At 44.7% G+C, this 24688-nt stretch overlaps 1 protein-coding gene across 1 annotated transcript in view; it reads left to right on the top strand.

The window, feature by feature from the left end:
* Positions 1 to 24688, top strand: part of LOC121292511 (acetyl-coenzyme A synthetase 2-like, mitochondrial) — a 72605-nt gene that overhangs the window by 5490 nt on the left and 42427 nt on the right. The window contains exons 2-5 of the mRNA XM_041214569.1: positions 7551 to 7647; positions 8793 to 8992; positions 14148 to 14323; positions 15586 to 15738. Coding sequence (XP_041070503.1) covers positions 7551 to 7647; positions 8793 to 8992; positions 14148 to 14323; positions 15586 to 15738 — 626 coding nt within the window. The remainder of the gene's footprint in view (positions 1 to 7550; positions 7648 to 8792; positions 8993 to 14147; positions 14324 to 15585; positions 15739 to 24688) is intronic.

The following is a 24688-nucleotide window of genomic DNA, read 5'->3' as shown; positions in this document are numbered from 1 at the left end:
CATTTGTTGCCCATCCCTAATTACCCTTGAACTGAGTGGCTTGCTAGGCCATTTCAGAGCCAAGTATATTGCTGTGGACCTGGAGTCACATGGAGGGTAGACCAGCAAATTTCCTTCCCTAAAGGACAATAGTGAGCCTAATGGGTTTTTCATGTCACCATTGCTAGGACTAACTTTCAACTCCAGATTTATTGAATGAATTTAAATTCCACCAGCTGCCCTGGTGGGATTTGAACCTAAGTCCTTAGATCAATATATTGGGCCTCTGGATTACTAAGTCATTGACATTGACACTACACCACCATCTCCCCTGCCTGCAAGAATCTGTGTTGGAGCCTCAACTATTCACCATATTCATTAATGACTTAAGATGATGGGTTAGAAAGCCACATATCTAGGTTCGCTGATGACACAAGGATAGTGCATTGTGAGCAGTGTAGAAGAGATATTAATAGGTTAAGTGAATGGGCAAAACTGTGGATTTCAATGTAAGGAAATGTGAAGTCATCCACTTTGGATCGAAAATGGATAGAACAGAGCACTTTCTAAATGGTGAAAAGCTGGAAATAGTGGAGGTCCAAAGAGACTTGGGGATCCATGTACATAGATCATAAAATATCATGGATGGGGACAGAAAATAATCAGTAAGGCTAAAGGAATGCTGTCCTTTATATCTAGAAGACTAGAATACAAGGGGGTAGAAGTCATGATTAGGTGGTCTTGTAGCACAGTGGGTAGAGTCCCTCCCTCTGAACCAGAAGTTCTGGGTTCAAGTCCTACCCCAGGAGTTGATGCCCAAGGAAAGTGTGTTTATAACATAGCCAAACAGATTGAGTATCAGCCTGCAAACCCTTCTAATGCATAGGGCAGGCAGGAAAGTTCCCTGCCCAGCCATGTGATGTGAAGAACATTAGAGCCTCTACCATCACTATCCAGACTACAGCATGCATCCCTGAGTGACCTGTAACACACCACCACCATAAGTCATGCTTCAGCTATATATGCCTCAATTAGGCCAGACCTTGTGTTATTGTGAGTGGTAGTGAGAAGCACACTGTAGGAAGGTTATATTGACCTTGGAGGAAGTGCTGTGTAGATTTACCAGAATGATACTTGGACTCCAAGGGTTAAATTACAAGGAGAGGTGATATTGTGTTCCCTGGACCTTAGAAGGTTAAGAGGTGATTTGATCAAAGTTTTCAAGATAACAAGGAGAACTGATTAGTTTCTCTTTAACTATCCTACATTTATTGACTGGTGTATCTGGGACGAGGGGGATGGTTTAAATATCAGAGCCAGTGGCTTTGCAGGAGTGAAATTAGGAAACATTTCACCACAGAAAATAGAAGTTTAGAAGTATCTTTTGAAAAGGCAATTAATGCTAAGTCAGTTGTTAATTTTAAATCTTAGATTGATTGTTTTTTGTAAACCCAGGATATTAAAGGACATGTGGTAAAGGCTTGTATATGAATTTATGACACGGATCAGCCATGATCTCTTTCAATAGTGAAACAGGGGCCAGGAACTAAATGGCTATGCCTGTTCCCTGTGCTCCTATAATGGCCAGATAATCTGTTTTTGTTATGTTGATTGAGGGATAAATATGGCCCAGATACCAGAGAACTCCTGTGTTCGTTTTCAAAAGAGCGTCTTTTACATTCATTTGGGAGACCAGACAGGTCTCACGTCTGAAAGACAACAGCCTAGATTTTTTATACTCAAGCCTCTGGAGTGGGACTTTTTTTCTTTATTATTTCATGGGATATGGGCGTCAATGGCAAGGCCAGCATTTATTGCCCATTCCCGATTGCCCTGGAACTGAATGGCTTGTTAGGCCATTTCAGAGGGCATTTAAGATTCAAACCCATTGCTGTGGGTCTGGAGTCGCATGTAGAACAGACCAGAATGGTAGATCTCCTTCCCTAAAGGGCAGTAGTGAATCAGATGGGTTTTTATGATGATTAATGATATTATTTAACTTAACAATTACCGAGACCAGTTTTCCATTCCAAAATTATTAATTGAAGTTAAATTCCACCAGCCACTGTGGTAGGGTTTGAACCCATGTTACCAAAACTTTAGTCTGAGCCTCTTGATTACTAGTCCAGTGACATTACCAATATAGCTCCAACTCCCCCTAATTCTGCGTGTAGGCAGAAAAGGGAGCCTGGGCCCAACATTCCTGCTCTTCATCCCTAAACTAAACAGTGATTGAAAATAAAATATTCCAACAGCTAACTGTCCTAGTCACAGTAAACAATTAATGGAAGCCTTTCAGCTCATGAAACGTGTGAAAGGACTGCTTGTTGGAAGGGTCGGGCAGTGTTACTTCTAAGTACAATTGTCAGTCAGTTCTCTTAATTTCCTTCTTCTGTGCAGCCTTGCACTTCTTTACACCAAGTAGTTGGGGCAGATAGCTGAAGGGTAATTTTAACGTAAGTGCCAGGCTGGAACCATGGGGGTTGGAGGGGGGGATGTGGTGGAGCACCGGTGTTACACACTGCCCAATATTGCCTTGCCAGCGATGTCCACATCTCATGAAAGAATTTTTTTTTTCAAAATTGCAAGAATGAACCCAGGAACAGTTTCATAGAAGAGGTGGCCCCAATATAAAGCTTCCTTAGAAGATGGGAAAGTATGAAAAGAAATACACCATCCATCAAGCTGATGCTTCTCCGGAAACTGCCTTTCCTCCAGATCAAGGTGTGGCCATTAAGAAAATGCAGGTATCTAATCACTGGCAGCAAATGGAGGGACTGATTGATTCATTCCAGGAGACTGGGAGAATGCACCATTCAACCTGCTGATCCCTTATCTGACAGACATTCCTGTCCAGAATAGGTAGGAGGGGGAGTAACAATTACTAAAAGACTGGTACCTGTGCAGTATAGTAGTAATTTCAGTTTCCCATGGAAAGGTTTCTGTAAATTACACCCCCCTCCTTTAGCAGAGAGGTAGTGGAGGAGATTTCCTCCTTCCTATTTCTAGTGAAATTTCACACACACAATAAAGCAGCTTCCAATGGTTTTTACATATGTTTGGACCAGCAGCTTGAGATACATGCAGTGGGAGCGTGGATTTACCCTTCTGGATCACTTCCAAAGAAGCGTCATATTGGAAGTGAAATGTTAATTCTGTTTCTTTCTCCATAGATGCTGCCAGATGTTAATCAGACCCTGAGTTTTTCCAGCGGTTTCTGTTTTTATTTCAAATCTCCAGCATCCACAGTATTTCACTTTTATTTTGGGTTTAATCTTTATCTGTTGCCTTCAAGGCTCTTGTATTCTTTTACACAAACAAGCAGCTGGGAACAAAAGGTCAGATGTGCTCTGTCTACACTGGCTATAAGCAAGCAGATAATGAGGGAATGAGAGGATAACTTGTTATCAATAGTTTCAGAGTATTTTTTAAAAGACCTCAAACTTGTTGCTGTTGATGTTTAGACCATAAGACCATAAGACATAGGAGCAGAAATTAGGCCATTCGGCCCATCGAGTCTGCTCCGCCATTCAATCATGGCTGATAAGTTTCTCAACACCATTCTCCCGCCTTCTCCCTGTAACCTTTGATCCTCTTACCAATCAAGAACCTATGTATCTCGGTCTTAAATACACTCAATGACCTGGCCTCCACAGCCTTCTGTGGCAATGAATTCCATAGATTCACCACTAAGGGGGCCCAGTTGTACTTGGACAAGGAAGACCAAAGGTTAACTTTGCAGGTTCAACAGGCAATTAGGAAAGGAAATGGCATGTTGGCCTTTATTGTAGGGGATTAGAGCACGAGGATAAAGAAGCCTTGCTACAATTCTACAGGGCTTTGGTGAGACCACACCTGGTACTGGGCGCACTTTTGGTACTTACATTAGAGGTGGTACAGGGAAGATTCAGTTGATTGGTTCCTGGGATGGGGGGATTGCCCTCTGATGAGAAGCTGAGTAAATTGGGCCCATGCTTCCGAAGTTTAGAAGAATAAGGCAGGATCTCATGGAAACGTACAAGATTCTGAAGGGGCTTGACAGCGTAGACACTGAGAGATTGTTTCCCCTGTCTGGGGAATCTAGAACACAGGGGCATCGTCTCAGGGTAAGTGCCCAATCGTTAGGGACTGAGAATTATAGACTTTGCTTCTTTGGTTTGTTGCAGAGGATTCCACATTCCAACCAGCCTCTGCATAAAGATTTTCTTCCAAACCCTTTCATTCTTTTTATGAATGTTGACAACCAACGAAAACCATCACTCTCTATTTTCCGTATCAGGAAGCTTCATTGGCCTGGGTTCTGTGGTGGTTAATGAAGACAAAACTGTTGGTGTTTGCTGTCATTACTGCATTGAAACTGAGAGCAGCTTCTGGCATTTGCCCATGTGCAGAATAAGGTGGAAATGCAGGAGCTGCTGACAGTGATTCTATGCTTCTCCAGGGGATGCATTGTTGAGACCTCCGGCTTGTAATTATTTGAGTTGATGAGAACTTGTACTGTTCAACCTGCTGGTAAAAGCCCTTGAAAAATTTACATCTTGATGACTGAGGCTTTTCACAGTGTACTAGCTTCATAGCTACTTCTAGACACTCTTAATTGCCTGGAAAAGCTAATTTTATATTTGTGGAATGTCTAATTTCTCCACCATGATAAAAAAAATTGTACATACTTTAAAAGTATATTTTTGTTAAGTTTAATTTATTTTAGCTTCTATGTTAATCATAGGACCCAATTTAACTCGCTCAAAACCCAGTTAAAACTCACTTAGACAAGTTAAAATCGGGCCCATAGTAGTTTACTTCACTGTCCGAAAATTGAAGGTGAAAGATATTAATTGCTTTTAACTTCTTGGTTTGCTGATTGTGAGAATACATCAATTTGATTGCTTACCTGCTTGCTGACATCACTGTTGCTGCATGCCAAGAGATCCCTTTGAACTGCCGCCAGATTTAACCTGCTGTTCGAAAAAAGGAAACCCCAATCTGACCAAGCGCTGGGTTGTAATTCCCACCAGGTTTGGGCAGAATTCCAAGTTGGTTGTAGAAGTGAGAGAAACGGAGAGAGGAACAGAATTAAAACATTTCAGGTTGACATTCTTTCATCGGATCTAGTCATTCGTCTCATTTCTGCTTGTGGCATCTTACGGTTTGCAAAATAGCTGCTTTAGTTATGTCCATAACGTTAATAACTGCACTTCAAAGTAATTGACTAAGTGCTTTGGGAGATCCGATAAGGTGCTGAATAAATAAATTCTTTCCTGGGTTGTGTGATGCTAGAGTGTACCATAGCAGAACCGTACATGTTACAGTCTGTGGTGGTTATATAAACGTGCGTGCTACATTTTTGTGAAAGGTTCTTCTTGGCTTAATCGATGGAGTGTGGCCACATTGACCTTTAGTAGCCACAGTAAACACAGGGCAACAATAACTACTTGAATTTATATAGCACCTTTAACACAGTAAAATATCCCAAGGCACCGCCCAGGAGCTTTAGATACTGAATCACATAAGGAGATATTAGGGCAGATGGCCAAAAGCTCAATCAAAGTAGTAGATTTTAGGGTGAATCTTAAAGGGAGATAGGGAGGCAGAGAGGTTTACAGTGCTATCCCAGGCACCCTCTGTGTGCCATCAGGGGCAAGGTTTGGAGAATACAAAGCAAAATATGTAAAGGGAGCCATCCCAAACCCTGCTGAACAATATTGAAACCTTTGTTTCTTTTCTATCGGGACAGAGAGAAACCCTCGTGTTCTGGACTGAAATAAGCTGTGGATTTTGGAATTGCGAGGGAGTTAATAAATCTTGCACCCAGCCCGTGCAAATGTTAGTATTCCAAGAATACCAGTATTTAGGAGACCTGTTCACACCGTGCAGGTGAAGACTTTAAAGAGTTGGTAGTCAGCAGGAGCCAATTTTAGAAAATAATGATTCGAGTCAATCCATTTCTGTTTGCATGGAGCACCTGCTCATCACATTGGTGGCCACCTCTGCGTTTCCTCCAATGGGATTTGTGCTTCTTGAATTTGATGTTCCCCCCACCCCACCGCCCCCCCATCAGAAACTGGCCAATCAGTGCAGTTGCTGCGATGCTGCTCAAACCAGAATGTGCAGCAGTAATATTTGAAAGCCCTGGCATGTTACTAAGATCATCCTCCTTGACATGTGACCTTTTCAGTACCAGAGTGTGGTTATCTAAGGTAGTTACTAATATATCCAACAGGGAATTCAGGAGAAATGTCTTTACCCAAAGAGAGGTAAGTGTGTGGAATGTGCTACCACATTGAGGAGTTGGGGCAAACAGCATAAATGCACTTAAGGGGAAGTTAGATAAGTATTGGCTTGCCATCCATCTTCCACCCTGCAAAAACTTTGAGCTCTTCCAAAACATTGCTGCCCATATCTCAATGTACACAAAATCCCATTCAACCTATCACCTCTGTGTTCACTTTCTAACATTGGTTTCCGGTCCGGCAATACCTCAGTTTTAATATTCTCATTATTTTTTTCAAATCACCTCATGACCTCATCCCTCCCTATTTTTATAATCTCTTTCAGCCCTACAATCCTCTGAGATATCTTCATTCATCCAATTTTGGCCTCTAGTGTATCCTCGATTTTAATCACTCCACCTTGGGTGGTTGCACCTTCAGTTGCCTGGGCCCTAAGTTCTGGAATTCCCTTCCTAAACCCCTGCCTGTCTGGCTCATTCTCCTTTAAGATGCTCCTTAAGCCTACCTCTGTGGTCAAACATTTGGTCATTATCTATCCTATTAGCTCCTTTTGTGGCTTGGTGTCAAATTTTATGTCATAACTTTATTGCAAAGCACTTTGGGATGTTTTGCTATGTTAAAGGTGTCATAAAGAGGCAAGTTGTTGTTGATGTTGCTCATGACGGAGAAAGGAATAAAAGGAAACACTGATAGGCTTATATGAAGAAGGGTGTGAAGAGGCTCAAGTAGACCACATACACCAGTTGTGCTGAATAGCTGTTTCTGTGCTGTAGACCCAGTATAATTATGTAACCAAGCTCGTCCCAGTGGATCATGGACATTTAAATGGAAAGGAATTTAGATGGTGTTTTTGATGAATGTGCGTCATTTCCCATCTGAGTTCCCTCTCTGTCGTGAGCCCAGGTAATAAAGGTGAAAAGACATCCGAATAGATGGTCTGATCAGGACACTGTACAGTTTGGTCATGACTTGCTGACTTATGGTCTACTGTTTTTAGTATGTTATTCATCTTTTTCCATCGGCTTTGCTGTTTGTTGCTCTGAGCTGGTTGGAAATTTTCAATGTTAAGTCAACTATGACTTCTTGGTTTCTTTGAACTTTGCTCCGTAGAGTTTCACCATCACTTATACAGTATGTGTATTGTCCCTTTCTCCTGTCGAACTCCAGTACTTAAATTCCACCTACCTTTGTGCTTCCCATTTACAGACTTCGTTTGGCTCATGTTGTACTTTCTGAGCTGCCCTGTTGTATCCACTTTCCCTTCCTGTTTGGTGCCATCTGCAAAATAATCAGCTACCTGATTAACCCTTTCCTTTCCGATTTTTATTTTTCCCTGATCAGTGAACTGCATCGACCGTCACGTCCACATGTCTCCAGACAAGGTGGCTTTAATCTGGGAGAGAGATGAGCCTGGTGCCCACGTGAAGATAACCTACAGGTCAGTCAGTGTCAGGAACAGTGTGGAGATATTGGGATTGAAGACAAACCCGGGGACACAAGAAAGGACTCCTATTTCTCTAGCGTCATTCACGACTATTTACAGCTCATGCAGCACTTCTGAAGTGTAGTCATTGTTGTAATGTAGGAGACGCAGCAAACAACGTGGGCACAGCAAGACCCCACAAACAGCAAGAGCTAATGACCAGATAAATTGTATTTTTCAGTGATGTTAGTTGTGCCGAGGATATTGGGGAGAGCTCCTTTGAATAATGCAATGGGATCTCTTATGTCCCCCTGAGAGAACAGACAGGGTCTCAGTTTAACATCTCCCCTGGAAGACAGCACCTCCAACAGTGTAGCACTCACTCAGTACTGCACTGTAATGTCAGCCCAGTTACTGAAGTGCGAATTGAACCACAAGCTTTCTGATTCTAGAGTGAGAGTGCTATCCACCTAACCATAATTGTAGCAATTCAATTCTTGACTCCTTAACAGTTGAACATTGCTGTCCGAATGAAGTCACTGACCGGCCAGAAATGTGGCAATGAATCAGGAAATTTTTGCTTAGGCTTTAGGAACGATAAATGCTAGTGTCACTTTAGCCATAGCGATGTTTTACATACGAACTAGGAGCAGGAGTAGGCCATTTAGTTCTTTAAGCCTTCTCTGCCATTCAATAAGGTCATGGCTGACCTGATTGTGGCCTCAACTTCACATTCTGCCTACCCCCGATAACCTTTGACTCCCTTGTAAGTCAAAATCTATCTAATTCAGCCTTAAAAAATATCCATTGACCTTCCACTGCTGTCTGGGGAAGAGAGATCCACAGATTCACGACCCTCTGAGAGAAGAAATTCTCCTCACCCCCTCCCACTTAAATGGGAGACCCTTTATACTTAAACTGTGTCCCCCTAGTTCTAGTCTCTCCCACAAGGGGAAACATCCTTTCAGCATCCACCCTGCCAAGCCCCCTCAGGATCTTATCTGTTTCAATAAGGTTGCCATGAGCAGTAGTGTGTTTCAGCGAGATTGTCACAGGAGGGCTCAGATCTTAAAGGTGCAATGGATGTCCATGGGAAGCTGTTGAGTGGTTCCCAGGTCATTGGGAAGTGCTGCATTCACTGTTTCATCCTGTACATTCAGGCAGCTCCTGGAGGTTACTTGCCGCCTGGCAAATACTCTGAAAAGGCAAGGTGTTCGCAAAGGAGATCGGGTGGTCATCTACATGCCAGCCTCACCAATTGCAGTGGCATCGATGCTGGCCTGTGCCCGTATTGGGGCAGTGCACACCGTTGTGTTTGCAGGGTTCAGTGCTGAGGCATTGGCCAACAGAATTCAAGATGGTGAGAATTTATCCATTTTATTTATCCGCTCACTTTCTCTCACAAAATTGATCCGGTTACTTAATTTTTAACCTCTAGTTGCCTTTTTTTAATGATAGCTGTACAGGGGCTGTGCTACTTTTTGCCAGTGTCTCATAGTAGGGGTGTGAAGCTGGAGTTGGCACTGACAACAGCCACATAATTTAATGCAAATTACTGTGGCAACTGCAGGTGCTTATAAATGTATGTTGACTGTACACTATGGAGAATTCTCACCTCAAGAGCTGTTAAAAGGAGGCTTTTGGGTATCTTGGCTGGTTGGTCTTGTCGCCTCTGAGACTGAGGCTAATGGAGTGGAAGAGTCCACAATGTCAGGTTGCCAACCCTCCAGGATTGGCCTGGAGTCTCCAGGAATTGGAGGTCAATCTCCAGGACACTGCTGTGTGCAACCCTGGAGAAAAATCATTGGGACATTAAAAAAAAAGATTGACTTTTTTTTGCCATTTTCTTTGAAGGTTTCTCTTACTAAGTATAAAAATATTGAAAATGGTTGTGAGAGGTGGCAAAGGCTGTTTGATTCACAGTCAATCATCATCCAATTGGGTAATGAATCTTTTAGCTTTCCTGTTGGCGTAGGAAGGCAGTAAGTCACAAGGATTGATGTGTTGGCCGACTAATGGCTGGAAGGTGGGGACAAGTCACGTGATGAAACCTCCAGGAATACATTTAATCACAATTGGCAAGCCTACTACTATGTGAGGGGCCTTACGGGCAACAGGAATAGGCAGACTCAACCCAGCTGTTAGTGTGTGGTAGGGTCTTAACTCTGTTTCTCACTCCTACAAAATGCTGCCTGACCTGCTGTGTATTTCCAGCATCTTCTGTTTTTATTTCAGACGTCCAGCATCTGCAGTATTTTGCTTTTATAAAAAATATCCTGGCTGCCTTCTAGATCACCTGTGTACTTGCCCTGCTCTAAATGAACATTAAAATAAAAAATAATATGTATTTTGAGTTTTAACGTGGCTTGTCCACATTGCCATATTTGATTGTAAAAAGCCAAATTCCCTAAAATGAAATAAAAAGGGAATGGGTAGGTGGAAATTACACTGGAGCTGCAGAATCCACCAGCATGGAATGTGAATCAGGAGGAACCGGCTATTTAGCCGTTCAGGCGACCATGTTAATAAAATCCTATCATCATCTGATAATGTTGAGTTACTGAAAATAAAATAAAAAGAAGAACATTTATTAGAATTAAAATATAAAAGATAAATTGCTAAAATGTACGATAAAAACATCATAAATATAAAAAATTGAGGTGAAAAGTAAAATGGGGTGTGAAGAATAAAACTAATCGTCTGCAAAAATTTGTATAATCTCCAATTTAAATAGCTAAATGAGCCGCCCATTCAACATTAAGGTTGTTGGAGAGGCAGGCAAAGAGCCCAGGCGGCCTTTGCATTTTTCATGGAACCTCATCCACAGGCGGGATGAGGTTTCATGAAGTTTTTATAAATTAAATAAAGTTTTTCATTAATGTTCCTTGACATGTCCCCGCTCATGGGACACTGTCACATGAGGGGACATGTCTTAAAATATTTTCTTTCCTTTATTTAGCTTTTAAAAACTTTAACGAATGGTTTGCACGCGCATGCGCTAGAGAACGCAGGCCCCGAATCAGGGAATCCCCTAACCCACCCGCACAGGGAGCACACAGCGCTTCCGGGTGTGCATCACGCTGGGCGGGCCCACGTAAAATAGCGGCACAGACCCAATCGCGGATGCCGATCAGGTTCGCGCCCACTCCTGCCCACCCTCCCATAACACCCCCACCCCTCGACGGGGGAAAATTCTGCCCATTATGTTTGCATCATTTGCCTCCAGCTCCGCTCACAAAGGCAAAGAATTTAATGTTTTGTCCTTCCGTCATCACTCTGACCTGATTCTCAGGATGTCTGTGTTTATTAATCTTCTCAGTTTAAATGTTCTCTAATGATCTGTTGTTATCTTCATACCTAACAGTAACATCTACGACAGCAACATCGCTACCTTTCTGAAGTATTATATTGGGTTTCCAAAGAGTGCCGTCAGATGTTTGAATTTTTTGGCCCTATGTATGCCATATATCTGTGTTTTGTCAATTTTTGTTTGAGAAGGTCAAGAATTTAATTGTCTGTGTATTCTAATGTTCTTAACAAATATGCAGTTACCAGAGACATGAGATATTATTTCATTGGAAGAGTTGTACAAAGGGATCTGTGGATATACAATCCAAAGTTCCTCTGCTCCTCCACACTTCTCAGGATCTTTCTGTTTATTGTTTATTCCCTTGCCTTCTTTGTACTCCCCAAACACATCATCTCACACTTCTCCTGGTTGAATGCCATTTGCCAACTTTCTGCCCACCTGACCAGTCCATTGATATCTTCCTGCAGTCTACAGCTTTCTTCCTCACTATTAATCACACTGCCAATTTCCATCTCGTTTGCAAACTTCTTAATGGTACCCCTTACATTTAAGTCTAAATCATTGATATATATACAGCAAACAGCAAATGATCCTGTACCGAGCCCTGTGGAACCCCACTCAAAATAGCCTTCCAGCCATAAAAACGCCCATCGACCATTAGTCTTCACTTCCTGCCACTGAGCCAATTTTGGATCCAACACGCCAGCTTCCCTTGGATCCCATGGACTTTTAATTTACTGCTCAGTCTGCCATGTGGCACCTTTTCTAAAACGTTGCTAAAATCCATATAGACTGCGTCAAACTTGATATCCTCATCAACCTCCTTGTTACCTTTCAAAAAATTAATTCAAGTTAGTCAGAGAGGGCCTTCCCTTAACAAATCCAAGTTGACTCTCCTTATCTGTGCCTCACCAAATGGTGAATTTTTTCCAATAATTTGCCCATCATTGAGGTTAGGCTGACTGACCTGTAATTAATTGGGCTATCCATCCCTCCATGTTTTAAACTGCAGTACAATGTTAGCAGTTCTCCAGCACTATACCTGTAGCCAGAGACGATTGGAAATTGATGGTCGGAGCCTCTGTTATTTCCTCTGTTGCATTCCTTAGCAGCCTTATTGACATCATTCTTGTGAGCACCGTGGGACATCTTGCTACACTAAATGCACTGCATAAATTTGTTGCTATTGTTTTTGACGTCACATCCCCACACTTTTGAGCTCTTTTGATTTTCTCCCGCTTTCAAAAGCCTCCTTCAAACTCACCTCTTCATATGAACATACTAATTAGGATCAGGAGTGGGTTACCTGGCCCCTCAAGCCGGCTCTGCCACACAATAAGATCATGGCTGATCTCATTTTAACCTCAACTTCACATTCCTGCCAACCCCCAATAACCTTTCACTCCCTTGCTTATCAAGAATCCATCTACCTCTGCCTTAAAGTTTTCAGGAATTCTGCCTCAACCACTTTTTGAGGAAGAGAATTCCAAAGACTCACAACCCTCTGAGAGAAAAAAAATTTCCTCAACGCTGTCCTAAATGGTGACCTCTTTTTTTAAACAGTGACCCTTAGTTCTAGATACTCTCACAAGAGGAAACATCCTCTCCACATCTACCCTGTCAAGTCCTCTCAGGATCATATATGTTTCAATCAAGTTACCTCCTACTCTTTTAAACTCCAATGGATACAAACCTAACCTGTCCAACCTTTCCTCATAAGTCAACCTGTCCATTCTAGGTATTAATCTAGTGAACCTTCTCCGAACTGCTTCTAATGCATTCACATCTTTCTTTAAATAAGGAGACCAGTACTGTACACAGTACTCCATATGTGGTCTCACCAATGCCCTCCTACTCTTGTATTCAATTCCCCTCGCAATAAACGATAACATGCAATGAGCTTTGCTAATTACTCGCTGCACCTGCATACTAGCCTTTTGTGATTCATGCACTAAGACACCCAGATCCCTCTGCATCTCAGAGCTCCGCAATCTCTCAGCGTTTAGATAATGTGCCACCTTTTTATTCATCCTGCAAAAATGGACAACCTCACATTTTCCTACATTATACTCCATTTGCCAGATCTTTACCCACTCACCTAACCTATCTATATCCTTTTTTAACCTCCTTATGTCCTCTTCAAAAATTACTTTCCTGCCTATCTTTGTGTCATCAGCAAATTTAGCAACCATACCATCAGTCCCTTCATCCAAATCATTTATATAAATGGTAAAGAGTTGAGGTCCCGACACTGACCCCTGTTCACATCCTGCAAAGCAGAAAATGATCCATTTATGCCTACTCTCTGTTTCCTGTGAGCTAGCCAATCTTCTATCCAAGCCAATATGTTACCCCTACACCATGAGCTTTTATTTTCCACAATCACCTTCGATGAGGCACTTTATCACATGCCTTCTGAAAATCTAAGTAAGGTACATCTTCTGGTTGCCCTTTATCCACAGCACCTGTTACTTCTTCAAAGAACTCCAATAAATTGGTTAAACATGATTTCCCTTTCACAAAACCATGCCTGATTACCTTGAATTTACTTAAGCGCCCTGCTATGATGTCTTTAAAAATAACTTCTAACATTTTCCCTATGGAAGATGTTAAGCCAACTGGCCTGTAGTTTCCTGCTTTCTGTCTCTCTCCCTTTTTGAAGAAAGGAGTTACATTAGCTATTTTCCAATCTAACGGAACCTTCCCTAAATCTAGTGAATTTTGGACCATTAGAACCAATGCATCAACTATCTCACCATTCACTTCTTTTAAAACCCTAGGATGAAATCCATTGGGACCTGGCGACTTGCCAACCCGCAGCTCCAACAATTTGCTAAGTACCACTTCCCGGTGGTTTCATTTTCTTGACTTCCTCCCTTCCATTTCCTGATTTACAGCTATTTCTGGGATGTTACTTGTACCCTCTATAGTGAAGACCGATGCAAAATACCTGTTCAATTAATCTGCTATCTCCTTATTTTCCATTATTAACTCCACGGACTCACTTTCTATAGGACCAACGCTCACTTTGCTAAACTCTTTGCATTTTTTTCATCAGCATCACCACTGGTCCATTCCAGAGGTCCACTCAGACCTGACGTACACAATTGTGAATTTGGGGTTTTTTGCTTAATTAAAGGTAGTATATAAGTGTAAGCTGCTTTTACTATGCAATGTCCTAACCATCATGTTCTCATTCCTAAAGCACAGTCTGAAACTGTGATCACCACCAACCAGGCTCTGAGGGGTGGACGGGTCATCGAGTTGAAGAAAACTGTAGACCAAGCTGTGAAGCTGTGCCCTTCCATCAAACGAGTGCTTATTGCTATGAGAACAGAGAACAAAGTCCCGATGTCAAATATTGATATCCCCCTAGAGGAGGTACAGTGACGGGATGATAAACTAAGTTATATTTTTTATTTCTTTGCCACAGGTCTTTATATACTTAAATAGCAGCTTTTATAGCCTCAAATGTCCCAAAGTACTTTTCAGCCAATTAAGCCATTTTTTGAAGTGTAGCATTCAGTTTGAGGCAAGATAATCTGTTTTTTTCCCATACTGCCTTTTTTTTTCCTGTAGCGGTTTTGATACAATTGAATGGCTTGCTGGGGCAGCTAAGAGTCAACCACATTGTCACATGTAGGCCAGACCAGGTAAAAACATCAGAGTTCCTCCACTGAAGAATATTATGTACCCGATGAGTTTTTACAACAATACTACCTTTAATCAAGGTTACCATTACTGATGCCAGTATTTCATTCCCAGCTTTATTAATTAATTGAATTTCTCCCAGACGCCATGGTGGGATTTGAACTCACGCCTGCAGAATGTTAGGTTAGGCCTCCGGATTACTGGTCTACCTACTGTCCCACTGTACATCTATCTGAGGATAGGCGAGGCCTAGTTTTAATGTCTCATTAGAAAGGCGGCACCTCCAACTGTGCAGCACTCTCTCAGTAGTGCACTGGATTTTGTGTTCAAGCCCCTGGCGTTTTCCGCTTTCACCAGAGTGATTTTTAAATTAGGCCCTGATGGTGGGAGTTTATAAAAGTGCAAAGGCCTGGAGATGACACAGTGCAAATGTTACCATAGGAACATTTGTATAAAATGTTTGCAATTTTAACAGGTGCTTAGTCGCAATAAATGGATTGACATGTCTGTTGAAATAGGAACCAAAGGAATTTGATACCAATGTGTGAAAGAGTTATTATACTAATACTCACACTGGAAAATACCAAGGCTGTGAGAGCATAAGGATTAGCTGTCCAGTTCACCCTCCCAGGTCTCCATAATGGGTTCAACCTGCACTATCTGTACCTGAAAAGAAACTGAGGAAAAGTTCCAAAGTATCAACCCTAAACTTTTTTTTTTCAACCCATACAGTGTTCCATGGATTTACTCCCAGTCTCAACTAGACCGGGACCACAGTATCCCACATGGCATTTGATGAGCTTTGTTGTTGTTAATTCCTATAGCCTTCAATCCTCTACGGAGTCAGATAGTTTAACTTAATGAAGACAGTGTAAAAGCTGTCTTTGTGAAACTTAAACTAAAAAGTCAAAAGTTTCAAACAGAGTTTGGATGGTATCTTTCTAGTCCTGTTTATTATATATTATATGGCTAAACAATGGCTCATTTTCCAGGAAATGATGAAAGAAGAAGCAGTGTGTGATCCTGTTGCCATGGAGAGTGAGGATATGTTGTTCCTGTTGTACACATCGGGGAGCACTGGGAAGCCTAAGGGTGTGGTACACACACAGGCTGGGTATCTGTTGTACACATCTCTCACACACAAGGTAAGCAGCGGCAGAGTGAACAGCAGCAGCTGCAAATGCTGGAAATCTGAAAACCAGGCAGAATATGTTGGAAACACAAGGCAGGTCAAGCAGCTGTGTAAAGAGAAAAGATAGCTTAATATTTAAGCTTTGTGTCCTTGACAAATAATAAATCATTCGTAGTCCATGTGGCAAAATCATTCTTTCGCTTCCTCCTTTAAAGCTTTAATATCAAGTTACAACCTCTCATAGTTAAGTAACAACCAGTTCAACATGCTAGACTTTGGCCCTGGTATTTATGGGCTCTGGTAACCCTGGACTGCACAGAATCAATAATCACAAAAACAAAAGCAAAATATGCTGGAAGTCTGAAATAAAAGCTGGAAACGCTGGGAATGCTCAGCAGTTCTGGCAGCATCTGTGGAGAGAGAGAAAACCTCCACCTAGGAAGACTCATTGGAAAGAGCGGACCCTCCCGTGTACCATATCATTGCACCGACCCTGAAGGAACAGGGGGGATTGGCGCGAGCTCCCTCCGAGCACCCGACCCCGGACCCTTCGGTAACTCCAGGACGCAAGGTCTGGTCGAGCGGTCAATGACACGTTCTGACATTTCAGGTCAGCCTGAAACATTGGACAGGATTTTCTTGCAGGCTTCAGGGCCAAATAGGGGTTCTGAGCCTATACATGCTGGAAATGAGGCTGGAAGGGGGTAGGGGGGGCAGGGTATAGGGGTGCAGGGCATAGGGGTGCAGGGCATAGGGTAGGCAGGGTGTAGGGGGGGCAGGGTGTAGGGGGGACAGGGTGTAGGGTGGGCAGGTTGTTGGGTGGGAAGGGTGTAGGGGGGACAGGGTGTAGGGGGGACAGGGTGTAGGGGGGACAGGGTGTAGGGGACAGGGTGTACGGTGGGAAGGGTGTAGGGAGCAGGGTGTAGGGGTGCAGGGTGTAGGGGTGCAGGGTGTAGGGGGCAGGGTGTAGGGGACAGGGTGTAGGGGGGCAGGGTGTAGGGGGGACAGGGTGTAGGGGACAGGGTGTAGGGGGGACAGGGTGTAGGGGACAGGGTGTACGGTGGGAAGGATGTAGGGGTGCAGGGTGTGGGGGGGGGCAGGGTGTAGGGGTGCAGAGTGTAGGATGGCCATTGTGTGGGGCAAGCGGAGTGTAAGGCAGGCAGAGTACAGGGCAAGCTGGGTGCAGGGTGAGCGGGGTGCAGGCGAGGCAGGGCACAGGGGAGGCAGGGCGCAGGGGAGGCAGGGCACAGGGCGGGCTGGCTGCTGGGCGGGAGGGTGCTGGGTGGGAGGGGTGCTGGGCGGGCTGGGTGCTGGGCGGGAGGGTGCTGGGCGGGAGGGTGCTGAGTGGGCTGGGTGCTGAGCAGACTGGGTGCTGGGCGGGAGGGGTGCTGGGCGGGCTGGGTGCTGGGCGGGAGGGTGCTGGGCGGGAGGGTGCTGAGTGGGCTGGGTGCTGGGCGGGAGGGTGCTGGGCGGGAGGGTGCTGGGCGGGAGGGTGCTGGGTGGGAGGGTGCTGAGCAGACTGGGTGCTGGGCGGGAGGGTGCTGGGTGGGAGGGTGCTGGGCGGGAGGGTGCTGGGCGGGCTGGGTGCTGGGTGGGAGGGGTGCTGGGCGGGAGGGTGCTGAGCGGGCTGGGTGCTGGGCGGGAGGGTGCTGGGCGGGCTGGGTGCTGGGCGGGAGAGGTGCTGGGCGGGAGGGTGCTGAGCGGGCTGGGTGCTGGGCGGGAGGGTGCTGGGTGGGAGGGTGCTGAGCGGGCTGGGTGCTGGGCGGGAGGGGTGCTGGGCGGGAGGGTGCTGGGCGGGAGGGTGCTGGGCGGGAGGGTGCTGGGTGGGAGGGTGCTGAGCGGGCTGGGTGCTGGGCGGGAGGGTGCTGGGCGGGAGGGTGCTGGGTGGGAGGGTGCTGGGCGGGAGGGTGCTGAGCGGGCTGGGTGCTGGGCGGGAGGGTGCTGGGCGGGAGGGTGCTGAGCGGGCTGGGTGCTGGGCGGGAGGGTGCTGGGTGGGAGGGTGCTGAGCGGGCTGGGTGCTGGGCGGGAGGGGTGCTGGGCGGGAGGGTGCTGGGCGGGAGGGTGCTGAGCGGGCTGGGTGCTGGGCGGGAGGGTGCTGAGCGGGCTGGGTGCTGGGCGGGAGGGTGCTGAGCGGGCTGGGTGCTGCGCGGGAGGGTGCTGGGCGGGAGGGTGCTGAGCGGGCTGGGTGCTGGGCGGGAGGGTGCTGAGCGGGAGGGGTGCTGGGCGGGAGGGTGCTGAGCGGGCTGGGTGCTGGGCGGGAGGGGTGCTGAGCGGGCTGGGTGCTGGGCGGGAGGGGTGCTGGGCGGGAGGGTGCTGAGCGGGCTGGGTGCTGGGCGGGAGGGGTGCTGGGCGGGAGGGTGCTGGGCGGGAGGGTGCTGAGTGGGCTGGGTGCTGGGCGGGAGGGGTGCTGGGCGGGAGGGGTGCTGGGTGGGAGGGTGCTGGGCGGGAGGGTGCTGAGCGGGCTGGGTGCTGGGCGGGAGGGTGCTGAGCGGGCTGGGTGCTGGGCGGGAGGGGTGCTGGGCGGGCTGGGTGTAATGTGGGCAGATATAAAGGTATTTGAGATTATCTAAATGATGGGACTGGTTAATGTGCCGTTAGTGAACCTGTAACCATATGATCTCAATTATGTGAAAAATGATATGAGGGGGAGATAGGAAACAATACCGTCTTCAAGTTGCTTTTATCAGTGGTTATCCAGCAGTGACAAAATAAATTATGGAAAAATTCCCACATTCTTTTCTGGATTTGTAATATTGTCACTCAGGTGATGAACTAGACTTTGTATGTTCCCAGGGGCTGAGTTCTCTCTCTCTGCTTCGGTGCTCCAGAGTTAGATAGTCGGTAGTCTAGGATCTCTGCCAGGCTTTGGATCGGGGAGCTGGGAGGGGTGGTCGGGATTGGGGACGTGTGAGAAAGGTTCTTGAATTTAATGTTCTGAGTAACTGCAACAGATGTGGGAAGCCCTTGTGTTCAGACTTGTGAATGGCTGATAACCCTTCCAGCACTGAACTGGATGGCTGTTTTATCTGTGCTAGTGAAATGTGTTCACTGGGAAAAAGCAGTAAAACTTGGAAATGGCTGGTAATTGGTTCAAACTGGAGTTCCATTTTAAGATATACCAGACCAGTTTGGACCAGTACCAGTCATTTCTCAAGTTTTACTGGATTTTTTTTTATCTCTGTCAGTGTCAGTAATGTTATGACCTCACTGGTTGCTGACTGCAAAATAAACAATTTGTGATCACACAGAGGTGATGAGGAGGGTTGAGGAGGACAGGGAGTGATAATTCCCATAGGATTTCATTCCTGATTTTGGCCAGGATTAACTAGGATGTGGACAGAAGCTGTGCAGGATGGAGGAATTGAAACAGAGTCTTCAGGAAAGATGGGCGTAGAACTGGGAGACAACAAGATGCTCCAGGACCTTATATAGAAAGTTACAAGCATGGGCATGAAAAAAGAGAAGAAAAAATTTGCATTTCTTTTGCGACTTTCACAACCCCAGGAAGTCCCAAAACATCTTATAATTAATGAAGGACTTTTGTAGTCTTGAGGCAAAGCGAGATTCCACAAGCAGCACTGAGGTAAATTTTCAGATTATCTGCTTTGGTGACATGGATTGAGCGAGAGATATTAATCAGTAGATGAGGAACGCTCCAGCTCGGGACTGACATATGAGGAGAGATTGAGTCGGTTAGGATTATATTCCCTGGAGTTCAGAAGAATGAGGGGGGATCTCATAGAAACCTATAAAGTTCTAACAGGACTAGACAGGGTAGATGCAAGAAGGATGTTCCTGATGGTGGGGGAGTCTAGAACCAGGGGTCACAGTCTGAGGATATGGGATAGACCATTTAGGACTGAGATGAGGAGAAATTTCTTCACCCTTGAGTGGTAAGCCTGTGGAATTCACTACCACAGAAAGTAGTTGAGGCCAAAACATTGTATGTTTTCAAGAAGGAGTTAGATATAGCTCTTGGGGAGAAAGGTGTAAAGGATATGGGGAAAAAGCGGGAGCAGACTATGATCAGCCATGATCATAATGAATGGCCTACTCCTACCCCTATTTTCTATATTTCTTCAATAGCACCATAGGGTTTTTTATGTCCACCCAGGAGGGGTCATGGGTTTAATGTCATATCCAAAAGGCTGCACCTCCAACCGTGCAGCATTCCCTCACTATTGCACAGGAAGTATCAGCTTAGATCTTGTGCTCAAGTCTCTGGAGTGGGACTTAAACCTACAGCCTCCTGCCTTACTGGTTAGAGTGCTACCCAGTGAGATAAAGCTGATGCACTTTCAAATGCTAATAAGTAACTGAGCTTTAAGTAAATATGAGTGAGGTTCAGCTTCTTCACTGCAATGAAAAGATCAGAAGGTTATTTATAGAAAGGAGAAGTTGTTTGATTTAATTGTTCCGAATTGTGTCCATGCTTTTGGTGCATTTCAGCCCGATTTCTGTTTATCATGTAAAAGAAAAATACTGCCAAGGCTGGAAATCTGAAATAAAAACAGAAAGTTCTAGAAATACTCAGCAGGTACTAGCATGGATAGAAGATTAGTTGTCTGACAGGAGGCAGAGAGTGGGGATAAGGGGGTCCTTCTCAGGATGGCGGCCAGTGACTAGTGGAGTTCCACAGGGGTCAGTGTTGGGACCACAACTTTTCACTTTATACATTAATGATCTAGGTGAAGGAACTGAGGTCATCCTGGCTAAGTTTGCAGATGATACAAAGATAGGTGGAGGGACAGATAGTATTGAGGAGGCAGGGAGGCTGCAGAAGATTTGGACAGGTTAGGAGAATGGGCAAAGAAGTGGCAGATGGAATACAACGTGGGGAAGTGTGAGGTCATGCACTTTGGTAGGAAGAATAGAGGCATAGACTATTTTCTAAATGGGGAGACAATTCAGAAATCTGGAGTGCAAAGGGACTTGGGAGTCCTAGTCCAGGATTCTGTTAAGGTTAACTTGCAGGTTGACACAGTAGTTAGGAAGGCAAATGCAATGTTGGCATTTATTTTGAGAGGTCTAGAATATAAAAGCAGGGATGTGCTGCTGAATCTTTATAAGACTCTGGTCAGACCACATTTAGAATATTGTGAGCAATTTTGGGCCCCGTATCTCAGGAAGGATGTGCTGGCCCTGGAGAGGGTCCAGAGGAGGTTCACGAGAATGATCCCAGGAATGAAAGGCTTAACATATGAGGAACGTTTGAGGACTCTGGGTCTATACTCGATGGAGTTTAGAAGGATGAGGGGAGATCTGATTGAAACTTACAGAATACTGAAAGGCCTGGATAGAGTGGACGTGGGGAAGATGTTTCCATTAGTAGGAGTGACTAGGACCCGAGGGCACAGCCTCAGAGTAAAGGGAAGACCTTTTAGAACAGAGATGAGGAGAAATTTCTTTAGCCAGGAAGTGGTGAATCTATGGAATTCATTGCCACAGAAGTCTGTGGAGAACAGGTCATTGAGTGTATTTAAGACCGAGATAGATAGATTCTTGATTGGTAAGGGGATCAAAGGTTACGGGGAGAAGGCGGGAGAATGGGGTTGAGAAACTTATCAGCCATGATTGAATGGCAGAGCAGACTCGATGGGCCGAATGGCCTAATTTCTGCTCCTATATCTTATGGTCTTATGGTCTTATGGTTTGGCATAATCTCTGGAGAGAGAAACAGTGTTAATGTTTCAAGTCAAATATGACTTTTCTTCAGGAAGGTGTTCAGATTTCCAGCATCCGCAGTATTTTGCCTTTATTTTAGTGCTCCTGCTGGTTTAATGTGTAATACATCGGGCGGAGCGATTGTAGAATTGTGTCACGTTTAGGACATGATCATTTTGAAATTTGAGTGCAAGAAATTAAATCCGTCACCCATCATGTGCAGTGCTTGGTAGACGTTGTTAACAGTACATGGCTGTGATTTTTGCATGTGTATGGCGATTCAATCAAAAGGAATGAATTTCCTGAAGTTTTGACCCAATTCATCCTTCATTGATTATCAGGACTCCTAACCACTACCGGTGTGCTGTAGTAAAACATACGTACACCATCAGATATTTAACATAGGATATGACCAGAGTGTAACTAAAGTTCAAAGTTTAGGAATGCTATCATTGCCTAGATAAAGCTGAAATAAGTACTTATGATGTGAAATGATAAAATGTTTGGTTTGAAGATTGGAGAAACAAAATAAGTTGTGTGACATGTTTCGCACTCACAAGGAGCCTGGTAATCTGTTTGTAGATTGCTGTGAATTGTCTATTCAAAGGGGTGGGCAATTATTTGACCACTTTATAACTTTTGGTGAGCTCTTGAGGGCCGCATGATTAAAACGAAATTGTGTTGACAACAGCTACCATGTTATGGCATTGATTGTATTAAGAACCCTTCTTAGGTTAGTTAATTAGTTAGGTTGGATTAGCAATCACGGCACCCCTCATCTAAATTATAATACTTATACGATACTCAATATGGAAATGCTGCATTTAAATTAGGAGTATTTTAATAGCGCTTGTAAGAAGCCAGGTATTTGCTATTTTTTTCATTCTTTCATGGGATGTGGGTGTCGCTGGCTAGGCCAGCATTTATTGCCCTTCCCTAATTGCTCTTGAGAAGGTGGCTGTCTTGCTTCTTGTTTCTTTATTTAATGATGCACAAAGGCAGTCGACATTGTAGCTGAGCTAACTTTATTGATAATACATTTTCCTAGCATGAACACATATCTGCAGTAACTGAATTCTGTCAAGACAGGCTCCAACATGTGCTATCTGACCTTCAACACCCAGGTCAGGTGACCCTGTATATAATATAGAGTACTGTGTCGTATCTCGTACTGGAGTCCACAGCCACAATCAGCTATTATCACCCCATTTCCTTTTTTTAAAAAAAACTTCCATGCAACTCAAGTACACAAAGTCTCTTATCTATTCCTTCTCACTCTGTTTTGATCCATCTGTTTTGTCTTTCAGTCATCTCTGTATCCCTGTGGTTTTTTCACAATTCTTCCACTGGATATTCTGAATGATGTCAGAGGTGATTTTGAAGGACAAGGGCCTTCCCCAGCTCTGTGTTACTATCACCCTTTGGATAGTTTTAAGGACCCTCAGGTTGTGTCTGGTTATCTGTTGTTTTATTGGTGCACTCTGATTTTTGACCTTCGGTTACATTTTCTGGTTCAGAGCAGGGTTGTGTTTCATTTGTTTTCTGTAAGAATTTTTGGTTTCTCCTGTACCGTTGTCCGTTTGGAGTCTGCACTATGTAAGACGTTGGTTCTCCTGTGATTCCTGTGACAACAGCAGGATTCCAGATCCCTTCATGTTGAATTCTCACTGTCTCTCCCATGTTCAGGTCAGGCAGAGGTTGGGCGCTTTGGTCCAAGTACTGTTCCTGCTTCTGCTGTCTCTGTTTGAGCAGGTCCTGCATGCTGTAGCTCACTGGCCATGGGAATAACAGTGGGGTGCAGTTGGAAGCTTAGTTCTTAGTCTTCTCCCCATCAGGTTCTGTGCTGAAGATGATCCAATGCCCTCTAATGGAGCATTCCTGAAATCCAGCAGAGCCAGGTAGGGGTCTCTTCCCTCTGCCTTTGTCTTCTTCAACAGGTGATTTAAGATCTGCATGGTATGTTCCATCATTCCACTGGATTATGGATATTTGAGACTTGATGTAGTGTGGCAAAGCTCCCAGTCCTGTGGAAATTTGCAAAACTCAGTGCCTGAGAGTCGTGGGCCATTATCTGAGATGAGCACTTCAGGTATGCTGTGGTGATCAAAAATTGATTTTAAATGATTTATTACAGTGATGCTGTTACTATCATTTCTCAGCAGCACAGTCTCAAAATACTTTGAGTAATAATCTACTGCTAGTAGGTACTCATTGTTGTCAAATGTGAACCAATCCACTCCAATTTTCTGCCAGGCCCTCTCTGGAACACTGTGTAGCTGAAGTGATTCTTTTTGTTGTGGCTTACTGCACTTTTGGCATACTGCACACGCATTCACTCTTCCCCAATTTATGCTTCCATTCCAGGCCTCGAGCTCTTCTCATGCATATTTCTAAGCTGAGGTGACTTTCATGTATGGGCTGCAGCATTTCTTTCCTCAATGTTGCAGGAATTATGATCTTTTCTTCCTTGAAAAATATTCCCTCTGCTACATGAAGTTCCTGAAGAAAGTTCCAGTATTCTTGTACAGCAGAAGGGGCTCTGCTCCGAAGTGTGGGCCAGCCAGCTTGCACAATCAGCTGCAGTTTTCTCAGGGTGGCGTAGCTCTTGGTCGCTTTCCTGATCTCATCCAATTTGGTTACAACCACAGGTAAGTTCTTTGTCAGCATGTGAACCTGTGATTCCATTTCTTTATCCTCTTCCTCCGTGATGGGTAGGTATGCACGTGACAGAGTATCTGCAATGTACATTTCCTTGCCCGGTTTGTATTTAACTCTGACCTGGTACCTCTGCAGACGCAATAGTATTCTTTGGATTCTTGGTGGTGCACAGTTCAGAGACTTTTTAAGCACAGCTTCCAAAGGCTTATGATCAGACTCTACCTTCACGTCTTTGCAATAGACAAACTGGTGGATGCGTTCTAGGCCAAACACAATTGCTAGCATTTCTTTCTCTATTTGGGCATACCACTGCTGTGTTTCAGTCATTGCCTTTGAAGCATATGCCACTGGTGCCTCATTGTGCAGCTCCCAGGCCGCTCTTTGAAGCATCCATTGAGATCTTGACCAGCCGACTGACATCGTAATACTTGAACACTGGTGCCTGGGTCAGTGTTCTCTTCAGACTGGTCAAAGCTTCCTGGTGACTTTGTTCCCAGTGCCATTCCACATCATTTTGTAGAAGTTCTCTGAGTGGCGCTGTCTGGTCTTATATGTTCGGAATGAATTTCCCAAGATAGGTCACCATTCCCAAGCACCTCTCCAAGTCTTTCTTACAATCTGGGGGTGGCATGTTCACAACT

The sequence above is a fragment of the Carcharodon carcharias genome, chromosome 20 (genome assembly GCF_017639515.1).
Source record: "Carcharodon carcharias isolate sCarCar2 chromosome 20, sCarCar2.pri, whole genome shotgun sequence".
Taxonomy (NCBI): domain Eukaryota; kingdom Metazoa; phylum Chordata; class Chondrichthyes; order Lamniformes; family Lamnidae; genus Carcharodon; species Carcharodon carcharias.
The sequence above is the reverse complement of the archived record's forward strand: the minus strand, read 5'-3'. Positions and strand labels throughout refer to the sequence as shown.